This window comes from Schistocerca gregaria, chromosome 1 (assembly GCF_023897955.1).
Source record: "Schistocerca gregaria isolate iqSchGreg1 chromosome 1, iqSchGreg1.2, whole genome shotgun sequence".
NCBI lineage: Eukaryota > Metazoa > Arthropoda > Insecta > Orthoptera > Acrididae > Schistocerca > Schistocerca gregaria.
Genome location: NC_064920.1, coordinates 1042070061 through 1042090052, shown reverse-complemented (window position 1 = coordinate 1042090052; position 19992 = coordinate 1042070061). Strand labels below are relative to the sequence as shown.

The 19992-nt window shown below is 44.1% G+C and overlaps 1 protein-coding gene across 33 annotated transcripts; it reads left to right on the top strand.

Annotated features, from left to right (window-relative positions):
- Positions 1-1532: 1532 nt before the first annotated feature.
- Positions 1533-19731, top strand: LOC126279992 (spidroin-1-like). Of its 33 annotated transcripts, none has more exons than XM_049979753.1 (4): positions 1534-1639; positions 14572-15948; positions 16024-16077; positions 16783-19731. In XM_049979753.1, exons 1-4 carry the CDS (start codon positions 1582-1584, stop codon positions 18672-18674), a joined length of 3381 nt encoding a protein of 1126 aa, XP_049835710.1. In that variant the 5' UTR covers positions 1534-1581; the 3' UTR covers positions 18675-19731. The 33 variants fall into 33 exon arrangements, with proteins under 33 accessions (XP_049835700.1, XP_049835710.1, XP_049835704.1 ...); XM_049979747.1 differs by having other exon boundaries at positions 16546-19731; XM_049979746.1 differs by having other exon boundaries at positions 14572-16470; positions 16864-16875; positions 16951-19731.
- The last annotated feature ends 261 nt before the right edge of the window (positions 19732-19992 follow it).

Sequence of the window (19992 nt, the reverse complement as noted above, 5' to 3'; positions counted from 1 at the left end):
ATCATTGTACGATGTATAATAAAATAAAGAATGCGATAGATAAAGTCTATAGTAGGTAACAGTATGTTGTTTTATCCATTTGGCTTCTTTCCCTATTAATTTTATCATTTTTATATTATTCTGATAGCTCCGTAAGCTTGTTCTTACGTATACCATTACAATTTTATCTAAAATTCGCCAAAGAGAGTATCAAAATTATTGCCAGTTAACTACTTCCTTTTTAACACTCTAAATGTAGTTCTGTTTTTAATTTACTACATTTTATTACTTTAATAGCTTATGCACCTGGTAAGCTCTCAATGAACTTTACCTTCCGTATTTTGTATTTCATATTGCACAGTTATATAACTGATGAATGCGTGTACGTCGGCCGCTATGGCCGAGCGGTTCTAGACGGTTTAGTCCGGAACGGCGCTGCTGCTACGGTCGCTGGTTCGAATCCTGCCTCGGGCATGGCTGTGGCTGATCTCCTTCGGTTTGTTAGGTTTAAGTAGTTCTAAGTCTAGGGAACTGATGAGGTCAGATGTAAAGCCCCATAGTGCTTAGAGCCATTTCAACCAATTTTTTTTGAATGTGTGTACACCTAAAGTAGAAACGACGAAGGGTCTTACAATACAACCAGTTTGTGGTTGCTGTCCAACAATTTGTTATGAACAGTAACGCTGTTAACAAGATAACTCCGCCGACACTATGTGTAGTATATATTATATTTTAAATATCTGCGACGATGCTAAGCTGATCTTGTGTTTATCTTCTGACGATACCATTACTGCTTCATTATATTAGGACGTGTTTTAAAACAGGTATGCCTCGTCATATTCAAGCGTACGTTTTCCACATTTATTCAGTAATGCTTTTCCATATTTTATTGTTTTAATGTCTAGACAATCCATTAGCTGTATTTGTCTTTTCTCCCATGTTTTATTGCTGGTTCAAAAATGGCTCTGAGCACTATGGGACTTAACATCTGAGGTCATCAGTCCCCTAGAACTAAGAACTACTTAAACCTAACTAACCTAAGGACATCAAACACATCCATGCCCGAGGCACGGTTCGAACCTGCGACCGTAGCGGTCGCGCGGTTCCAGACTGTAGCGCCTAGAACCGCTTGGCCACCCCGGCCGGCACACTAGCACAGGTATATTTTACTTATCTGTACAGAGGTACCAGTATTCACAGCGTTTACTTTGCTTGGTATATCCCAATGCCTTGGCGCGTGGTCCTTTTGACGACAGGTGACCTAACACCAGTGAAAAACAAGGAGAGAAGAGCACGACGAAATGTTCCGTGTCGTCGTTACGTACTTCGTAGGCGGAAATGCTTAGGTGACGTGGCGCCCGTAGGGTGCAGCAATACAGCACTTTCTTCTCCGCAGGTTTTCACGTAGGGGTGGCGAGATGGTACCGAGATAGGTGGGCGAGCGATGCTTCGTGATGACAGCGAGTCGCCCGCGGCTAGCTGTCGTTAGGGCTGATAAGGCGTGGTTTCCCCGCTAATGGAGAAGGCGGTGCGGGCATATAAGCAGAGGGCGGTGGGTCGCGACGCCGCCGCCGCCACCGCCTGCAGACGCCGCTGACCACGATGGCCTCCCGGTTGCTGCAGCTGCTGCTGGCGATCGCGCTCGCCTCCGCTAGCGCAGGTAAACAGCAGGCACCGCCATTAGACAGGTCCGCGTGGCTAACAGCTCACTTAGCGACACATGTTTTCGTCGGGCATCTTCTCAGGGGACACTTTATAGCACCGTCTACTATAGTTCAATTCTTTTATCTTGGCGGTTCGCGCATGCCCGCCCAGACGCTTGAGATTGTTGCGTTGCCAGTTGCACCCGCCAAGAGAAGCAGCGCCATAGTATAGTTCGCAAACTTCCGTTTAGGGGGAGCGCGCAGTTTATGAAGTAAAGCCACCACGGCCGCATTAACCGTTTCGCTGCTACAGAGACGTGCTCCCCGCATTCCGCGCTGTGCGCGATTTTGCTATCACTGCACTGCTCGGCTGTGCAGACACATGGTGTTTCGATTGCTTTGACACACTTTATCATTCGATTTCACAAAAACTATTTGCCCAAAAATTTGATTTTTACACATCTTCTTGACTGATACCTTCCCCCATAAATGACTTAATTTTGTCTCGATGTTCAACGCAATTATTGTGCAGCATTAGGTGTAGTGAACCATTCCACGAAATTTTGAAGAGTTTGCAGAGGTAAACGTTCGCAGCGTATAATTTCCGTATGGTCGATTTTAGTTGCCACTAGAAATCTCAAAAAAATCACATTCAAACGAATAAAATTCATGAAGTAAGACTCTTCGATATTGTTTTTAAATAAATAAAATATTAAGCAGCGAACAAGGTTTGTATTCAGAACCTTTCGCTTAGCAGCCAAACACCTTAACCAATACACTGACGCAGCTCGTCATTCAACAGTCCTCCCGGAGGACTTTAAAATATCACGCAAAATACCGACAAACACTGTTGGTATGACTAAGAATTACTCACGTTTCGTCGAAGTACAACAGGAAATAAAGAATTACCGCTGTTCTTTATTGCGAAAACGCGGTTAGTGAGAATGATACAAACACCTTTCCTTGCTACTGCCTGAATTAGGAGGCTTATTGCTTGTTTGGTTTAATTAATTACTAGAATATGAAGCAATTGGTATAAAGTATGCTTTTTCCAAAATTTTTATAAAAGAATGTCTGCTATAAATATGTTGCTTTTGTCCAATTACTTTATTTATGACTGAATGTTTCTAAAACTGAAGATACTCGTTGGTGCTCTGCACTGCAGTGGAGCTCTGGCAACGTAGTTCTCTGTTCCTTGGCTGACTGTGTTTTGTGACGTCAGATGCGCAGAACGAACCTAAACTCGGCCGCCGTCGCAAATGACGCGCACTTTACAAAACTGTACTAAGCAGAGTACAGTCGAGGTTACGCGCCCAAGGTATCACAAAACGCCACAGTGCTCTTCAGAGTGTGGTACAGCATCGATGTATCCCCTGTGACGTCTATGCTCGCATATGTATAGCATTTCTGAGATGTTGTTGTTATGGTCTTCAGTCCGAAGAATGGTCTGATGCAGCTCTTCACAATACTCTACCCTGTGCAAGCCTCTTCACCTCCATATAACTACTCCGACCTACATTATTCTGAATCTGCTTACTGTATTCATCTCTTGGTCGTGCACTATGATTTTTATCCCCACACTTCTCTCCAACACTAAACTGGTGATACTTTCATGTCTCAGAAGGTATCCTATTGACCGATCCGTTCTGTTTGTCAAGTTGCGCCACAAATTTCTTGTCTCCCCAATTCTAGTCAGTACCTCCTCATTAGTTACCTCTACCAACCTTATTTCAGCATTCTTCTTTAGGACCACATTTCGAAATTTTCTCTTCTCTTGTTGTCTAAACTGTTTGTCGTCCATGTTTCACTTCCATACGATGCTCACTCCAGGTAAATACTTTCAGAATGGTTGAAATGGCTCTGAGCACTATGGGATTTAACTTCTGAGGTCATCAGTGCCCTAGAACTTAGAACTTCTTAAACCTAACTAACCTAAGGACGTCACACACATCCATGCCCGAGGCAGGATTCGAACCTGCGACCGTAGCGGTCGCGCGGTTCCAGACTGTAGCACCTAGAACCGCTCGGCCACTCCGGCTGGCAAATACTTTCAGAAAAAACTTCCTTAGATCTATATTCGATGTTAATAAATTTATCTTCTTTAGAAACGCTTTTCTTGCCATTACCAGTCTGCATTTTATATCCTCTTTACTTCGGCGATCGTCAACTGTTTTGCTGCCTAAATAGCAAAGTTCCTCTACTAGTCAGTCTCGTTTCCTAATCGAATTCCTTCAGCATCACCTCATTTAATTTGTTTACATTCCATTATCCTTGTTTTGCTTTTACTGACGTTCGTCTTACATCCTTCTTTCAAGACACTGCTCATTCCGTTGAAGTCCTCTTCCACGTCCTTTGCAGTCTCTGACAGAATTACAATGCCGTCGGCAAATCTCAAAATTTTTATTTCTTTTCCTTGAACTTTAATTCCTATTCCAAATTTTTCTTTAGTTTCCTTTCCTGCTTTCGCAATGTACAAACTTAATAACATTGGTTACACCCCTAGCTCACTCCCTTCTCAACCATTGCTTCCCTTTCAAGCCTCGACTGTTACAACTGGCATCGCCGGCCTGAGTGGCCGAGCGGTTCCAGGCGGTTCAGTCTGGAACCGCGCGACCGCTACGGTCGCACGTTCGAATCCTGCCTCGGGCATGGATGTGTGTGATGTTCTTAGGTTAGTTAGGTTTAAGTAGTTCTAAGTTCTAGGGGACTGATGACCTCAGAAGTTAAGACCCACAGTGCTCAGAGCCCTTTGAACCATTATAACTGTCATCTGGTTTCTGTACATGTTGTAAACAGCCTTTCGCTCCCTGTACTTTAGCCCTGAATCCTTCAGAATTTCAAAGACAATGTTCCAGTCAACATTGTCAAAAACTTTCTCTAAGTCTAAAAATACTATAAACAATCTTCTAAGATAAGTAGTAGGGTCAGGATTGTCTTGCGTGTTCCTTCAGTTTTGCAGAATCCAATCTGATATTCCCCAAGATCAGTTTCTACCAGTTTTTCCATTCTTTTGTAACGAATTCGTGTTAGTATTTTGCAACCGTGACTTATTAAACTGATAGTTCGGTAATATTCACGCCTGCCAGCACTTACGTTCCTTGGAATTGGACATATTGCGTTCTTCTATAAGTCTGACGTTATTTCGCCAAGCTCATGCCTTTGGTCGTATGAATAAAACGAAGAATGTATTTTTTCTCAGAATTTCGGAGAACATAGGTGATGAATAAGACGAGACGGATGATATACTTCACCCTTCACCTGAGAATTTTCTCTGTTTGAGTAAAAGGGTATGTGTTTTGTGTGAGGGGTGGGGTTGGGGGGGAGTTGCCCAACGAGAAGAACATCCTCCGAGTTTGTGTGAGTAAAACTAGAGAAATTTCTCACAGGCCGAGAACATTCTCGTTTTTTGGATTGAGCTCTATAGCATACTTCGAGTTCAGTAAATTCTGTTGAAGTTACGTTTTACCGGTTTTTTTTAAATGAAAATCACAAAATTATGTTCCGAGGAAGGCAAAAAAGAGATACGTAGCTCGGAAAAATACTGAACATAGAAACTGTGGAAGTTCATAAGGGCTTAACAATAAAAACATTATTTGACTCGTGAACTTCCTTTCCGAAAATCATGAAATAAGGGGGGGGGGGGGGGGCACCTTGTAAACGAAACGAAAATGAAAATATTTTTGTGCTATTTAGCAGTCCAAGTTTTCAGACTAGTGTTCGAGAGGACTTCGGTATACGCCAGACAACCGTATCACTGACATTTTCAGATTTCCATCATCATGTCTTCTCACAGTACAAATCTTATATTTTGTTATATTAGAAATAAGTGAGCGCATCAGAAAAATTAATAACTGGTTTGTTACAAACTTCTTAAGTACCTGACGCGACAGCGTCATATTTAACCAAAATTATCTCGTGTCAGAAAACACTGACACAGTTCCAGTTTGGAGTAGACAAAAATGTGATTTATTCGTAAGATTTTGTTCGGATAATGTGTTCATGTAACTTCAATAACAAAACTATTACCCTTATGTCGAAAATTCGGTAACATCGTTAGAAAATGCGTTTTCGTAAGCTGTCCGTCTACATCTACATCTACATGACTACTCTGCAATTCACATTTAAGTGCTTGGCAGAGGGTTCATCGAACCACAATCATACTATCTCTCTACTATTCCACTCCCGAACAGCGAGCGGGAAAAACGAACACCTAAACCTTTCTGTTCGAGCTCTGATTTCTCTTATTTTATTTTGATGATCATTCCTACCTATGTAGGTTGGGCTCAACAAAATATTTTCGCATTCTGAAGAGAAAGTTGGTGACTGAAATTTCGTAAAAAGGTCTCGCCGCGACGAAAAACGTCTATGCTGTAATGACTTCCATCCCAACTCGTGTATCATATCTGCCACACTCTCTCCCCTATAACGCGATAATACAAAACGAGCTGCCCTTTTTTACACCCTTTCGATGTCCTCCGTCAATCCCACCTGGTAAGGATCCCACACCGCGCAGCAATATTCTAACAGAGGACGAACGAGTGTAGTGTAAGCTGTCTCTTTAGTGGACTTGCATCTGCTAAGTGTCCTGCCAATGAAACGCAACCTTTGGCTCGCCTTTCCGACAATATTATCTATGTGGTCCTTCCAACTGAAGTTGTTCGTAATTTTAACACCCAGGTACTTAGTTGAATTGACAGCCTTGAGAATTTTACTATTTATCGAGTAATCGAATTCCAACGGATTTCTTTTGGAACTCATGTGGATAATCTCACACTTTTCGTTATTTAGCGTCAACTGCCACCTGACACACCATACAGCAATCTTTTCTAAATCGCTTTGCAGCTGATACTGGTCTTCGGATGACCTTACTAGACGGTAAATTACAGCATCATCTGCGAACAGTCTAAGAGAACTGCTCAGATTGTCACCCAGGTCATTTATATAAATCAGGAACAGTAGAGGTCCCAGGACGCTTCCCTGGGGAACACCTGATATCACTTCAGTTTTACTCGATGATTTGCCGTCTATTACTACGAACTGCGACCTTCCTGACAGGAAATCACGAATCCAGTCGCACAACTGAGACGATACCCCATAGCTCCGCAGCTTGATTAGAAGTCGCTTGTGAGGAACGGTGTCAAAAGCTTTCCGGAAATCTAGAAATACGGAATCAACTTGAGATCCCCTGTCTCAATTATTTGTTGCCGCAGACAAAAGTAAAATCTAAACGTAGTGCTACTCTTCCATAACACACTGATACCATTCCATATCTGTGCAGCAAACAGTTTGCCTATTTCAGCTAGCTGAAAGAAATGTAATATTACGCGTGTGTTCTGTACCGGACGCGGCAGACGACGCACACCTAGAACCTTCCAAGGAGAAAAGGCGGTACTGAAAAGGAATTCCCTCGTCAGAGAACATGCTTCGAATTTTTTATTCGTATGAAACTGAGAACTTCGCCAGAGAATGTTCTTTTGCTCCGAGAATATTCTCCAAAGAATGTTCTCTCTTTTGTTCATATGGCCTTCTGCCTCTTTTTCAGTCCAGTTTGGTGAGATCTCTAACCTATCGAATGATACTCGAGAACAACCAACAAGGGGCTAACAGACTGGCGCTCTTTACGTTTCTTCACCCTTACAAGCCTTGTAAATCAGTGCGCCGACATTCAGTTTTCTAAAGCAATACGACACAGTTCTCAAAAACACTCGAAATAAATCTACTTTGAATTTTCCCGAGTGCTGTTAAGTGCGCAACAATAAAATCCCTTTAACTGAACCGTTAACGGTTACTTAAAAAAACTAAACGTGTACTGTACTAATTCCGTATTCCCATGTCGCTGTTTCGACTATCGACCGAGGTTTTTTTTTTTTCAAACTGTGAATTCAGTATTTAGTATCATATTGAAATTTTAACTAATAAATACTGACGTGAATGATAATTTTTTAATCAAAATAACATTTTTACTGATCGTGTGGAAAAGTGAGTATTCACGATGAATTACACTTTGTTACCAAAATTGAAAACATGAAATAGAAAATATATTTATTTCTAGAGATTGCGATAATAGAAACTTAATATAAAAATAAAAGTATTACATTATTAAAAACATTTAAATTCTCATTTTCCAAGCGATTCGTAATTAAACAGGGCTCAGAATTTTCAAATCTTTAAACTTGACTTTTTCCTAGCTTTTATTATAATTGAATCACACTGCTTTAGGAAGCCGATGTGCGCACATTGCCCTTCAAGCACTACTAGTACGAAGATAATCGAAGATGCTCTGTAAGGCCCAATGTAAGACGAGTGTTTTTTAAGCGAACCATGTTATGAAAATAATAAAAAGTTGTTTAGTTTCGACAATGAAGTCATCAGAGACGAGGCATTTAACTGGCACAAGTATTAGAGAAGGAATCAGTCAAGTTCTTGATGTTGGTACCATCCGGGTATTCACCTGCAGCATTTATGGAAAACGGAGTAAATGTAACCCCTCGACGATGAACTGCCATTTTCTTACGATTCTTTCACTCAAGTCTTACAAGGATCCCACACGACAGTCGGATTTTTATAATTTTTTTGTATTTCAAGACTCAAATATTTCTCCCCTAAAGCAGCTACATGCATTCTCAAAAATTGTCGAGAAAGTCGACTTTCCAAGTTCTCCGATCGCATTAAACACCCTAAAAAAGAGTGATTACTCAACAGGTATGTGGCTGTGTGTTAGGATGCTCGCCTGCTTTGCGGGGAACTGCGTTTGATACACAGTTGACGAAAACTTTTACAGAAAAGTTCAAGTTTTGTAAGAATTCCCGTGCAGCATAAAATACAAAAGATAAAACAAATTAATTTGTATTTTTAAAAATTCAAACAATCTTCATTAACAATTTTAAAACTGGATTCTTGTATGCAATACCGGTATGTAATTAAAAATAGGAAGGCGTGCATTTTCATTAAAATCACAGTTAGATATATGCTAATTAGCATATATCTGATAAATTTTATCGTTCAATGACAGAGATATTCAAAATGAATGAAAAAAGAAAATAATAATGTCTGAAACGAGACTTGAACAAGCGATCCAGCACTTATCAGTCTGTCAATTTTCTTTACGTATTTCACGTATCACGTAAATGCTCGTAGAACATGCAACTTTGATCATAATTTTGCATTGGCTGGGAACCGAAAGGAGCCGCCAAGCCCCCCCCCCCCCCCCCCTCCCCCGCCACCACACCAGCACCCCCGAAGGGCAAGCGAGCATTCTGCCGCCTATCGAATAGTCGACTCTTCATTAAGATATTAAAGCGCCTCTCAGAAAGCTGAAAATTCGATTTTCTCAAGAATTTTTGAGAGCTGTATCGATCTTCCTTGAAGGAATGATAGATCAGTTCGGTACTTCACATACCATAAATACAAGAAAATGCAAAAATCGACTGACGTGTGGTCGTCTTGTTAGCATGACGTCCGCCTTCCCCGCCACGTATGTGATAGCTCCGAATTTTATGGCTCTACAATCACTCTGTATGTCGGTGCATCGTCTACGAACTCTCGGGAAGCTCAAACATTATTTATCAGGCCATCTTTTCAGCCAGTAAAATTAAACACAATGAAGCTGCCATGCAACAAACGTCAGACACTAAATGTAACCTAAGCTTGGATGTGCAGATGAATACCATTTCAACGCAGCTCCACAAAGTAGGAGTAACACAAAGAGTAGGTAAGGAAAGGTTACGCTGCGGATTTCTCATTCAGAAACTGCATTTTAATGTAGGTTGTTCGTGACAACACTGTATTGCGTAAGAAGGATATATGTCCACCAGCAAGCGGGGGAATTAGACATCGTGGTTTATACAGAAGTGGAAATCAGTGTAAAGGAAGGTTTTCTACGAACGTAATAAACATTGTTTGAAGCACATACGTACCGAATTACAAAAGTGTTCAAATGTTCAAATAGCTCTGAGCACTATGGGACTTAACTTCAGAGGTCATCAGTCCCCTAGAAATTAAAACTAGTTAAACCTAACTAACCTAAGGACATCACACACATCTATGCGCGAGGCAGGATTCGAACCTGCGACCGTAGCAGTCGCGCGGTTCCAGACTGTAGCGCCTAGAATCGCTCGGCCACTTCGGCCGGCTGTGTGCATTCCTAAGGGACAATTACGAAAGTAATAGACACATATAAGACATAAGCAATCATGGCGGAATTATATAATTTATTTCATAGTACGAGTAACAAAATAAGGCGTTTGCATTTCCTGGATGGAAATTCATATAAAGGCGCTGACTGCCCTGTTGTCTTATTGCAGTGTCAGTACTCGGTCCAACCTCCGTTCTTCCTAATTACATCAAAAACTCTCTTAGGCGTTGATTTTGTTAGGGTTTGTAGTTCTCGCAGTGAAATTGTTGCCCACTCTTTTCGTATCGCTCTTTTCAGCTAACATACGAGCCCACATTGCCTTCCATTGCGATTAACACGCCTTTCAAGGTTTTCCACGAGGTTCAAATCTACGCTACGTGCAGGCCAGGGCACGACATAGATAACTTTACCTTCAAGCAACTTTTTTGTCGTAGCAGAAACATGCGCAGATGCATTATCTCGTTGAAACATTAGACTTCAGTACCCTATGTGCTCGTAGATTCTAATCCATTCTGTCTATAGCATCTCAGTTTACATATTAGAGTTCATTCTAGTGTTCAGCCAAGTAAGACGTGACTTACCTTCAGTGCATAATGCTACCCACTTCCACCACCAAAATTACTGCTCAGTCTAACCTGCTGCTCTATTCTCAAATCATGCCACTCGTATTGAAATCCACCCGGACCATTTAAATTAAACTTCTTATTATCGTTGAAGATCACATTAACCCGTTCTCAAGTCCGTGACATAGGATTTTTAGCAAACTCCAATCTAGTCTGTTTATCTTTGGCGTTGGAGCAGGTTTTTGCAGCCGCTTCTTGAATGCAAGCTGTTTTCATTTGACTGAATTTGTCGTGCATGTCCGGCACTTACTGACAACTGTAAATTAGCAACAATTTGAGAAGAATAACGGTTAGTGGCGCTTGCTTTGCGTAAAAGTAACCTTTTTGACGCCTCAGATAATTTCCTCCTTTGCCCATACTTTCCATATTATTCATATCGTGAACCCACTCTATCTAAATTATGAAACTCTGTAGTTGAACGGTTCAACTTCTTGGTGATATGGAGATACGGAGTCCCATTTCTTGCGATTTTTCCTTTATTATCTCAGGATAACCGAGTTCCGCGTGGCAGTGTCACGCTCGTGGTTTACGTACACAATACTCCCTGGCACTAATGGTGTCTGTTTCCTGTCTGCACAGTAACAACGCATGAGCCGATTGCATTTACAACGAGTTCCATCCTCTGCCACCTGATGGTTCAAATGGCTCTGAGCACTATGGGACTTAACTTCTGAGGTCATCAGTCCCATAGAAGTTAGAACTACTTAAACCTAACTAACCTAAGGACATCACACACATCCATGCCCGAAGCAGGATTCGAACCTGCGACCGTAGCGGTCGCGCAGTTCCAGACTGAACCGCCTAGAACCGCTCGGCCACTGCGGCCGGCCTGCGACCTGAATCGCTGACATCTTGTTATACACTGTACTACTGAGATCAAATGTGATACCGTTTGACTGTACTGCATTTGTGAGTACACTGGACCTCATACCACAGCATACACATTGTGCACAACTATTTCAACCAACAATGTTAATATTCGTACAAATAGCCATGCCTTTATATTGGTTTACAGGACTAAAGAGACTGCGTTTTATCCTTCCACAATATTGCCGCTCGCGTTGGGCACTGTCTAAACCTACATGGTACTCCAATATTCATAATTAAGTGCCTGGCAGAGGGCTTAACGAACCACTTTCACGATATTTCTCTACCGTACCACTCTCGAACTGCGTGCGGGGAAGGCGAAGATTTAAATACACTCCTGGAAATGGAAAAAAGAACACATTGACACCGGTGTGTCACGCCCACCATACTTGCTCCGGACACTGCGAGAGGGCTGTACAAGTAATGTTCACACGCACGGCACAGCGGACACACCAGGAACCGCGGTGTTGGCCGTCGAATGGCGCTAGCTGCGCAGCATTTGTGCACCGCCGCCGTCAGTGTCAGCCAGTTTGCCGTGGCATACGGACCTCCATCTCAGTCTTTAACACTGGTAGCATGCCGCGACAGCGTGGACGTGAACCGTATGTGCAGTTGACGGACTTTGAGCGAGGGCGTATAGTGGGCATGCGGAAGGCCGGGTGGACGTACCGCCGAATTGCTCAACACGTGGGGCGTGAGGTCTCCACAGTACATCGATGTTGTCGCCAGTAGTCGGCAGAAGGTGCACGTGCCCGTCGACCTGGGACCGGACCGCAGCGACGCACGGATGCACGCCAACACTGTAGGATCCTACGCAGTGCCGTAGGGGACCGCACCGCCACTTCCCAGCAAATTAGGGACACTGTTGCTCCTGAGGTATCGGCGAGGACCATTCGCAACCGTCTCCATGAAGCTGGGCTACGGTCCCGCACTCCGTTAGGCCGTCTTCCGCTCACGCCCCAACATCGTGCAGCCCGCCTCCAGTGGTGTCGCGACAGGCGTGAATGGAGGGACGAATGGAGACGTGTCGTCTTCAGCGATGAGAGTCGCTTCTGCCTTGGTGCCAATGATGGTTGTATGCGTGTTTGGCGCCGTGCAGGTGAGCGCCACAATCAGGACTGCATACGACCGAGGCACACAGGGCCAACACCCGGCATCATGGTGTGGGGAGCGATCTCCTACACTGGCCGTACACCTCTGGTGATCGTCGAGGGGACACTGAATAGTGCACGGTACATCCAAACCGTCATCGAACCCATCGTTCTACCATTCCTAGACCGGCAAGGGAACTTGCTGTTCCAACAGGACAATGCACGTCCGCACGTATCCCGTGCTACCCAACGTGCTCTAGAAGGTGTAAGTCAACTACCCTGGCCAGCAAGATCTCCGGATCTGTCCCCCATTGAGCATGTTCGGGACTGGATGAAGCGTCGTCTCACGCGGTCTGCACGTCCCGCACGAACGCTGGTCCAACTGAGGCGCCAGGTGGAAATGGCATGGCAAGCCGTTCCACTGGACTACATCCAGCATCTCTACGATCGTCTCCATGGGAGAATAGCAGCCTGCATTGCTGCGAAAGGTGGATATACACTGTACTAGTGCCGACATTGTGCATGCTCTGTTGCCTGTGTCTATGTGCCTGTGGTTCTGTCAGTGTGATCATGTGATGTATCTGACCCCAGGAATGTGTCAATAAAGTTTCCCCTTCCTGGGACAATGAATTCACGGTGTTCTTATTTCAATTTCCAGGAGTGTATTTCCGTGCGAGCCCTGATTTCTCTTTTTTATTACGACGATTTCTCCTAATGTAGGTAGATCCAGCTATGACAAAACTTCTCCATTTGGCGTGCAAGTGCACGTGATGCTGAGCGAGTTAGTTTAGAAAACGAGAAACCTAAAGTAGTAGATGAGTTTTGCTATTAGGGCAGCAAAATGAGAACTTTGGGGTGCTCCCACAATTAGCATTATATCTGTTGGTCGACCACTGCGCGGATCATCGTCTAAACTCTCTCGACCAAATTTAAATTAATTTGTCCACTTGGCAACAGTTGGAATATGAAGGAACAGAGACACCCAGTGCATTCTGGAAATCGGCATGAATGTCCTTTGCTTTCATACCTTTCTTTACGAAGTACTTAATCACTGCTCGAATCTCGATTTTTTCCACCTTCGCAAATCACAACGCGGGAACAACAACAGAACCACGTCACCGCCACAGCGCTCTTCGGAGAGCGCTGACGTGGCACTTGTTTACAGCCAAGAGTCCAATGAATGTCGCGTGAACAACTCGTTTCGCTAGTGCTGACCTCTCGATGGCAAATATCTTCAGGATATCAACCAACGATTCACTAACCAATCTCTAATCTAGAGCTCTGATGGACGATCAGAACGATCTGACTTTCACAAGATGTCTGTTACAATACAGAGACTCCACTATTAAGATTTTGGTTCTCTAAAAGGGTCATAATTGGTGAGCATACCGCGACTTTCATGACTACAAAGCAGATCGACTTAAGCGATATAGGTCCCTAATTATACGTACCTGTCCGACGACCATTTTAGAAAACGGTAATTATTCGCTTCGGCTTTTCTTACTACATGTGACATAGTTTTAATATTTATTATTACTGTTCTCAAATCATCGTTTCAGGCCTACAAATATTTTACTTCTCCATACGCTCACCTATACAGTTCTTCTGCCTCTATTCTAATACATACATATTTCAATTAAATCACACATATTTCGACAAATAAATTAAAAATTACGTATTATAATAACTATTAAATACTTAAAATAAAGGAACAGATATCTATTTAGTCCACAGCAGTTATTCGTCACAATTGCAGGAATTGTGGGCGAAACACTGCAATACTTCGATGGTGATGTGGATGTCTTGCAACGCACCTTTGAACGATGTATCAGGGCAAACAAGGGCCAGGCTTTTTGATCTTCGGTCATTAAAATTGAAGTGAGCAGGACCAGTTATGAGATGAACACAAATTTCAAGGCGCATTAGAAGGTCGTTAAGATGTTTCTTTTCTCTATGACGTTTCATACATTGTTAAACGGAACTTCAGTCAACTCAACTAGAAGACCACATCCAGGACCAACCACTTCAGAAAAGTAAATTGTTTTCGAAATTAAATTTAACTGCTTTTAACAGTAACTTCCAATTAATTATTCTACTTGGAACTCTTGACAGTACATATAAGTTATGCCGAGCAGTTCAGCAGAGAAACTGAGCAATATAAGATAACTCCACATGTTCACTTACAGAAACAGCTTACTTTTATTTATATAAATTAAACATAAATTTTCTTTCAGGACTGAAACAAGAAAAGCGGAGCGTCCTCGACAAGGAAATTGGAATAGCTACAACAGGCTCAGAGTCAACAGCGTCCGCTGAAGGCGTGTCAAGTCTGCAAGCCGGAGCAGAGCACTTAGGAAGAAGCATATTATATGGACGCATTAAACCGGGTGGAGCTACAGTGTCTGAATCGGCAGCACAGTCTTCAGCAGCGTCATTAGGCGGTGGTTCCGGTACAATTAGCGGATCTTCATCAGAGTCAAGTTCAAATGCTATTGGAGGAGGATTTAATGGTGTCGGTATAGCTGGATCCTCTTCAGAATCTTCATCTGGCTCTTTTGGCACTGGCCTAGGATACAATGGTGCATTTAGTGGGTCGCAATCCCAGTCCGGTGCAATAGCAGGTGGACTAGGTGGATTTGGTGCATCTGGATCTAAGTCACAATCCTCAAGTGGATCTTTTGGGGGTGGCTTTGGAGGCATTGGTGCCGCTATCAGTGGATCACAGTCTGAATCAAGTGCTACTGGTGGAAGCTTTCTAGGAAGACATGATATCAGTGGTGCAGGATCACAGTCTGGAGCAAGTTCGATTGGAGGTGGAATAGGTGGAATTGGTGCAGCTGGATCACAGTCACAATCTGAAGCATCAGGTGGATCCATTGCACGTGGATTTGGAGGCCATGGTGCAGCTATCAGTGGATCACAAACTGAGTCAAGTGCAATTGGTGCAGGCTATCTCGGAGGGCATGGAATCAGTGGTTCATCATCTCAATCAGATGCTAGTTCCATTGGAGGTGGAGTTGGTGGATTTGGTGCATCTGGATCTCAATCACAGTCAGCTGCTGAATCTCTAGGTGGAGGGTACAGAGGTCATGGTGGAGTAGGTGGAATTGGTAAAGCTGGGTCACAGTCATCTGGCGGAGCTATTGGAGGTGGGTATGGAGGTCATGGCGGAATTGGTGGAGTTTCTGCATCTGGATCACAATCACAGGCAGCAGGTGGATCACTTGGAGGTGGCTATGAAGGTCACGGTGCAGCTATCAGTGGCTCACAGTCTGAATCAACTGCTAATGGAGGTGGCTATCTCGGAGGGCATGGAGTTAGTGGAGCAGGATCACAGTCTGGTGCAACCTCTGTTGGAGGCGGAATAGGTGGAATTGGTGCAGCTGAATCACAGTTGCAGTCATCTGGTGGAGCTATTGGAGGTGGACATGGAGGTCATGGTGGGGTAGGTGGTACTGGTGGAACTGGATCACAGTCACAGTCATCTGGTGGAACTATTGGAGGTGGGTATGGCGGTCATGGCGGAGTAGGTGGAATTGGCACAGCTGGATCACAGTCACAGTCATCTGGTGGAGCTATTGGTGGTGGATATGGAGGTCATGGTGGAGTAGGTGGAATTGGTGCAGCTGGATCACAGTCACCTGGTGGCGCTATTGGAGGTGGACATGGAGGTCATGGTGCAGTAGGTGGAGTTGGCGCAGCTGGATCACAGTCGCAGTCATCTGGGGCAGCTATTGGAGGTGGATATGGAGTTCATGGTGGAGTAGGTGGAATTGGTGCAGCTGGATCACAGTCATCTGGTGGAGCTGTAGGAGGTGGGTACGGAGGTCATGGTGGAGCAAGTGGAACTGGTGCAGCTGGATCACAGTCGCAGTCATCTGGTGGAGCTGTTGGAGGTGGACATGGAGGTCATGGTGCAGTAGGTGGAATTGGTGCAGCTGAATCACAGTCACAGTCATCTGGTGGAGCTATTGGAGGTGGATATGGAGTTCATGGTGGAGTAGGTGGAATAAGTGCAGCTGGATCACAGTCATCTGGGGGAGCTGTAGGAGGTGAGTATGGAGGTCATGGTGGAGTAAGTGGAATTGGTGCAGCTGGATCACAGTCACAGTCGTCTGGTGGAGCTATTGGAGGTGGGTACAGAGGTCATGGTGGAGTAGGTGGAATTGGTGCAGCTGGGTCACAGTCATCTGGGGGAGCTATAGGAGGTGGGTATGGAGGTCATGGTGGAGTAAGTGGAATTGGTGCAGCTGGATCACAGACACAGTCGTCTGGTGGAGCTATTGGAGATGGATATGGAGGTCATGGTGGAGTTGGTGGAATTGGAGCAGCTGGATCACAGTCACAGTCATCTGGTGGAGCTATTGGAGGTGGATACGGAGGTCATGGTGGAGTAGGTGGAATTGGTGCAACTGGATCACAGTCATCTGGGGGAGCTATAGGAGGTGGGTATGGAGGTCATGGTGGAGTAAGTGGAATTGGTGCAGCTGGATCACAGACACAGTCATCTGGTGGAGCTATTGGAGGTGGACATGGAGGTCATGGTGGAGTTGGTGGAATTGGTGCAGCTGGATCACAATCATCTAGTGGAGCTATTGGAGGTGGATACAGAGGTCATGGTGGAGTAGGTGGAATTGGTGCAGCTGGATCACAGTCACAGTCATCTGGGGCAGCTATTGGAGGTGGGTATGGAGGTCATGGTGGAGTAGGCGGAATTGGAGCAGTTGGATCACAGTCACATTCCTCTGGCGGAGCTGTTGGAGGTGGATACGGAGGTCATGATGGAGTAGGGGGTATTGGTGGACCTGGATCACAGTCATCTGGTGGAGCTATTGGAGGTGGGTATGGAGGTCATGGTGGCTTAGGTGGAATTGGTGTAGCTGGATCACAGTCACAGTCAAGTGCTGGATCTATTGGAGGTGGATTTGGTGTAGGTGGTGCAATCAGTGGTTCACAGTCTCAATCTGGTGCTATTGGAGGTGGGTATGGTGTTGATGGAGGAATCACCGGATCACAGTCACAATCCAGCTCAGGAGCATTTGGTGGTGGGTACGATGGGTTTGGTGGTTCATTTACTGGGTCCGGATCCCAGTCATCAGCTGGCTCACTAGGTGGCGGATTCGGTGGTGGTTCATTTACTGGATCTCATTCTCAGTCATCAGCTGGTTCACTAGGAGGTGGACTGGGTGGTGGCTCTTTTACTGGGTCTGGATCTCATTCATCAGCTGGTTCACTAGGTGACGCATTTGGTGATGGTTCATTTACTGGATCTGAAACTCAGTCCTCAGCTGGCTCACTAGGAGGTGCACTTGGTGGTGGGGCATTTACTGGGTCTGGATCACAATCGTCAGCTGGTTCACTAGGAGGTGGACTGGGTGGTGGCTCATTTACAGGGTCTGGATCTCAGTCATCAGCTGGCTCATTAGGTGGTGGATTTGGTGGTGGGTCATTCACTGGATCTCAATCTCAATCATCAGCTGGTTCACTAGGAGGTGGACTTGGTGGTGGATCATTTACTGGGTCTGGTTCTCAATCCTCTGCCGGCTCACTAAGTGGTGGATTTGGTGGTGGTTCATTTACTGGGTCTGGATCACAATCATCAGCTGGTTCACTAGGAGGTGGACTTGGTGGTGGCTCATTTACTGGGTCTGGATCACAATCATCAGCTGGTTCACTAGGAGGTGGACTGGGTGGTGGCTCATTTACAGGGTCTGGGTCTCAGTCATCAGCTGGCTCATTTGGTGGCGGATTTGGTGGTGGTTCGTTTACTGGGTCTGGATCACAATCATCATCTGGTTCACTAGGAGGTGGCCTTGGTGGTGGCTCATTTACTGGGTCTGGATCTCAATCCTCAGCTGGCTCACTAGGAGGTGCACTTGGTGGTGGCTCATTTACTGGATCTGGATCTCAGTCATCAGCTGGATCACTAGGTGGCGGATTTGGTGGTGGGTCATTCACTGGATCTCAGTCTCAATCATCAGCTGGTTCACTAGGAGGTGGACTTGGTGGTGGATCATTTACTGGGTCTGGTTCTCAATCCTCTGCCGGCTCACTAGGTGGCGGATTTGGTGGTGGTTCATTTACTGGTTCTCAGTCCCAATCATCAGCTGGATCACTGGGTGGTGGGCTTGGTGGTGGCTCATTTACTGGGTCTTCTTCTCAGTCATCAGCTGGGAGCTTTGGAGGTGGGTTAGGAGGAAATAGAGGATTTCCTTTAGGTTTTTCAGGTTCAGAATCCCAATCTTCGAGTGTAGCAGGAGGGGCAGGTCATTTTGGAGGTCTTTTGCCAGGTGGTATAGGAGGTGGAGCTGGTGGTCTCTTTGGTTTGTTTGGATAAGTTTCATTTATAAGTGACAGACTAAACGCTTAGTGAAATGACTAAATGAGAATTCTTTATATTTATATAAATTATTGTTGATATAGATGTGTTTAGGAGAGTATCCTTTCATAATTTGCCTTTACATAAGTGTAGACAAGAAATGACCTCAAGTATCCTAATATAATGTGCTGTATTATTCCTATAATGTACTGCAGCAATGATTCTGTTGTTAAAGTAGTGAATTAACTTAGGCAACAGCGTTTTAATATTTCAGTAATGAGCCTCTGAAAAATTAATGTATTTTTTTTATTACTCCATGCAATTTATTCTGCTCTGCTGAGAAATGTAATATAAGCTAGGGAAAATTAAGAACTAATCTTCTTGCATATGAGCTCATCAGTCCTGAAGTCTCTGCAAACTGTGAGAAATCTTCATTTCTAATAGCTAGAATTACATTCTATCGATGTTAGCGTAAGGTTACTGAAAGATAGAAGCAGAAGCCTGTTGGAAGATATTTAGCGCTACTTTTTTAAAAACGGCTTACATGTTCTTCTTCTGCGTCGCTGAATAGCACTGAGTAGATCAGAACCGTACATTTATTTAATCTTATACTATGCAAGACTGTGAGTAGCGTTTTCAAAAATCATTATATTTGTGTCAAACTTAAATCCCTTTTTTTCCTCTGTCGTCCATTCGGACTGACTACACAACATTTTTCTTTATGCATAATTCTCCTTGTTATGACGCTGCCTGGGCCCGACAAATAACTGCAGCGACAGACGGAAGGTATTAAGATGCAGAATTCGTCGTCTTGGAACAACGGTCTTCTGAAAAATGGCAGGGATATGCTAAAGTCTGTTGAGATATGTCACCAACTATTTTTTCTATGTGAAAAGGTGTTTGTTGTGACATCTGAATAAAACACATCCCTCCGAGTGAAGGGAATTTGTTAGATGTATTTCGTGCATTCTGCTGTCACTGATAGCATCAAAGAACTGAAAGTGTTAATGTCGTAATTATGCAAATTTGTGACTCGAGATTTTCTGCATAAACATTTTTGTCAGTTAACCAGAAAGCGTATTTTTATTTAAAAACCTCGCCGCATGAAAACTGAACACTGTCATGGAGGGAAATGGAAACCTTCCCACTAGTGTTTGGCAGTGAAACACTCGAAACAATTGTTCATAAGTCCCAGGTTCAAGAAAGATCATTATGTTCCAAGGTAAGTATTATATATTTATTTGAAATTTACGAAGGGTTTTTGAAAAATGCACATCGTCTAAACACAGTTTTTGAAATCTCTTAGATAACATCGATATTCAAGTCAGTCAGTTAT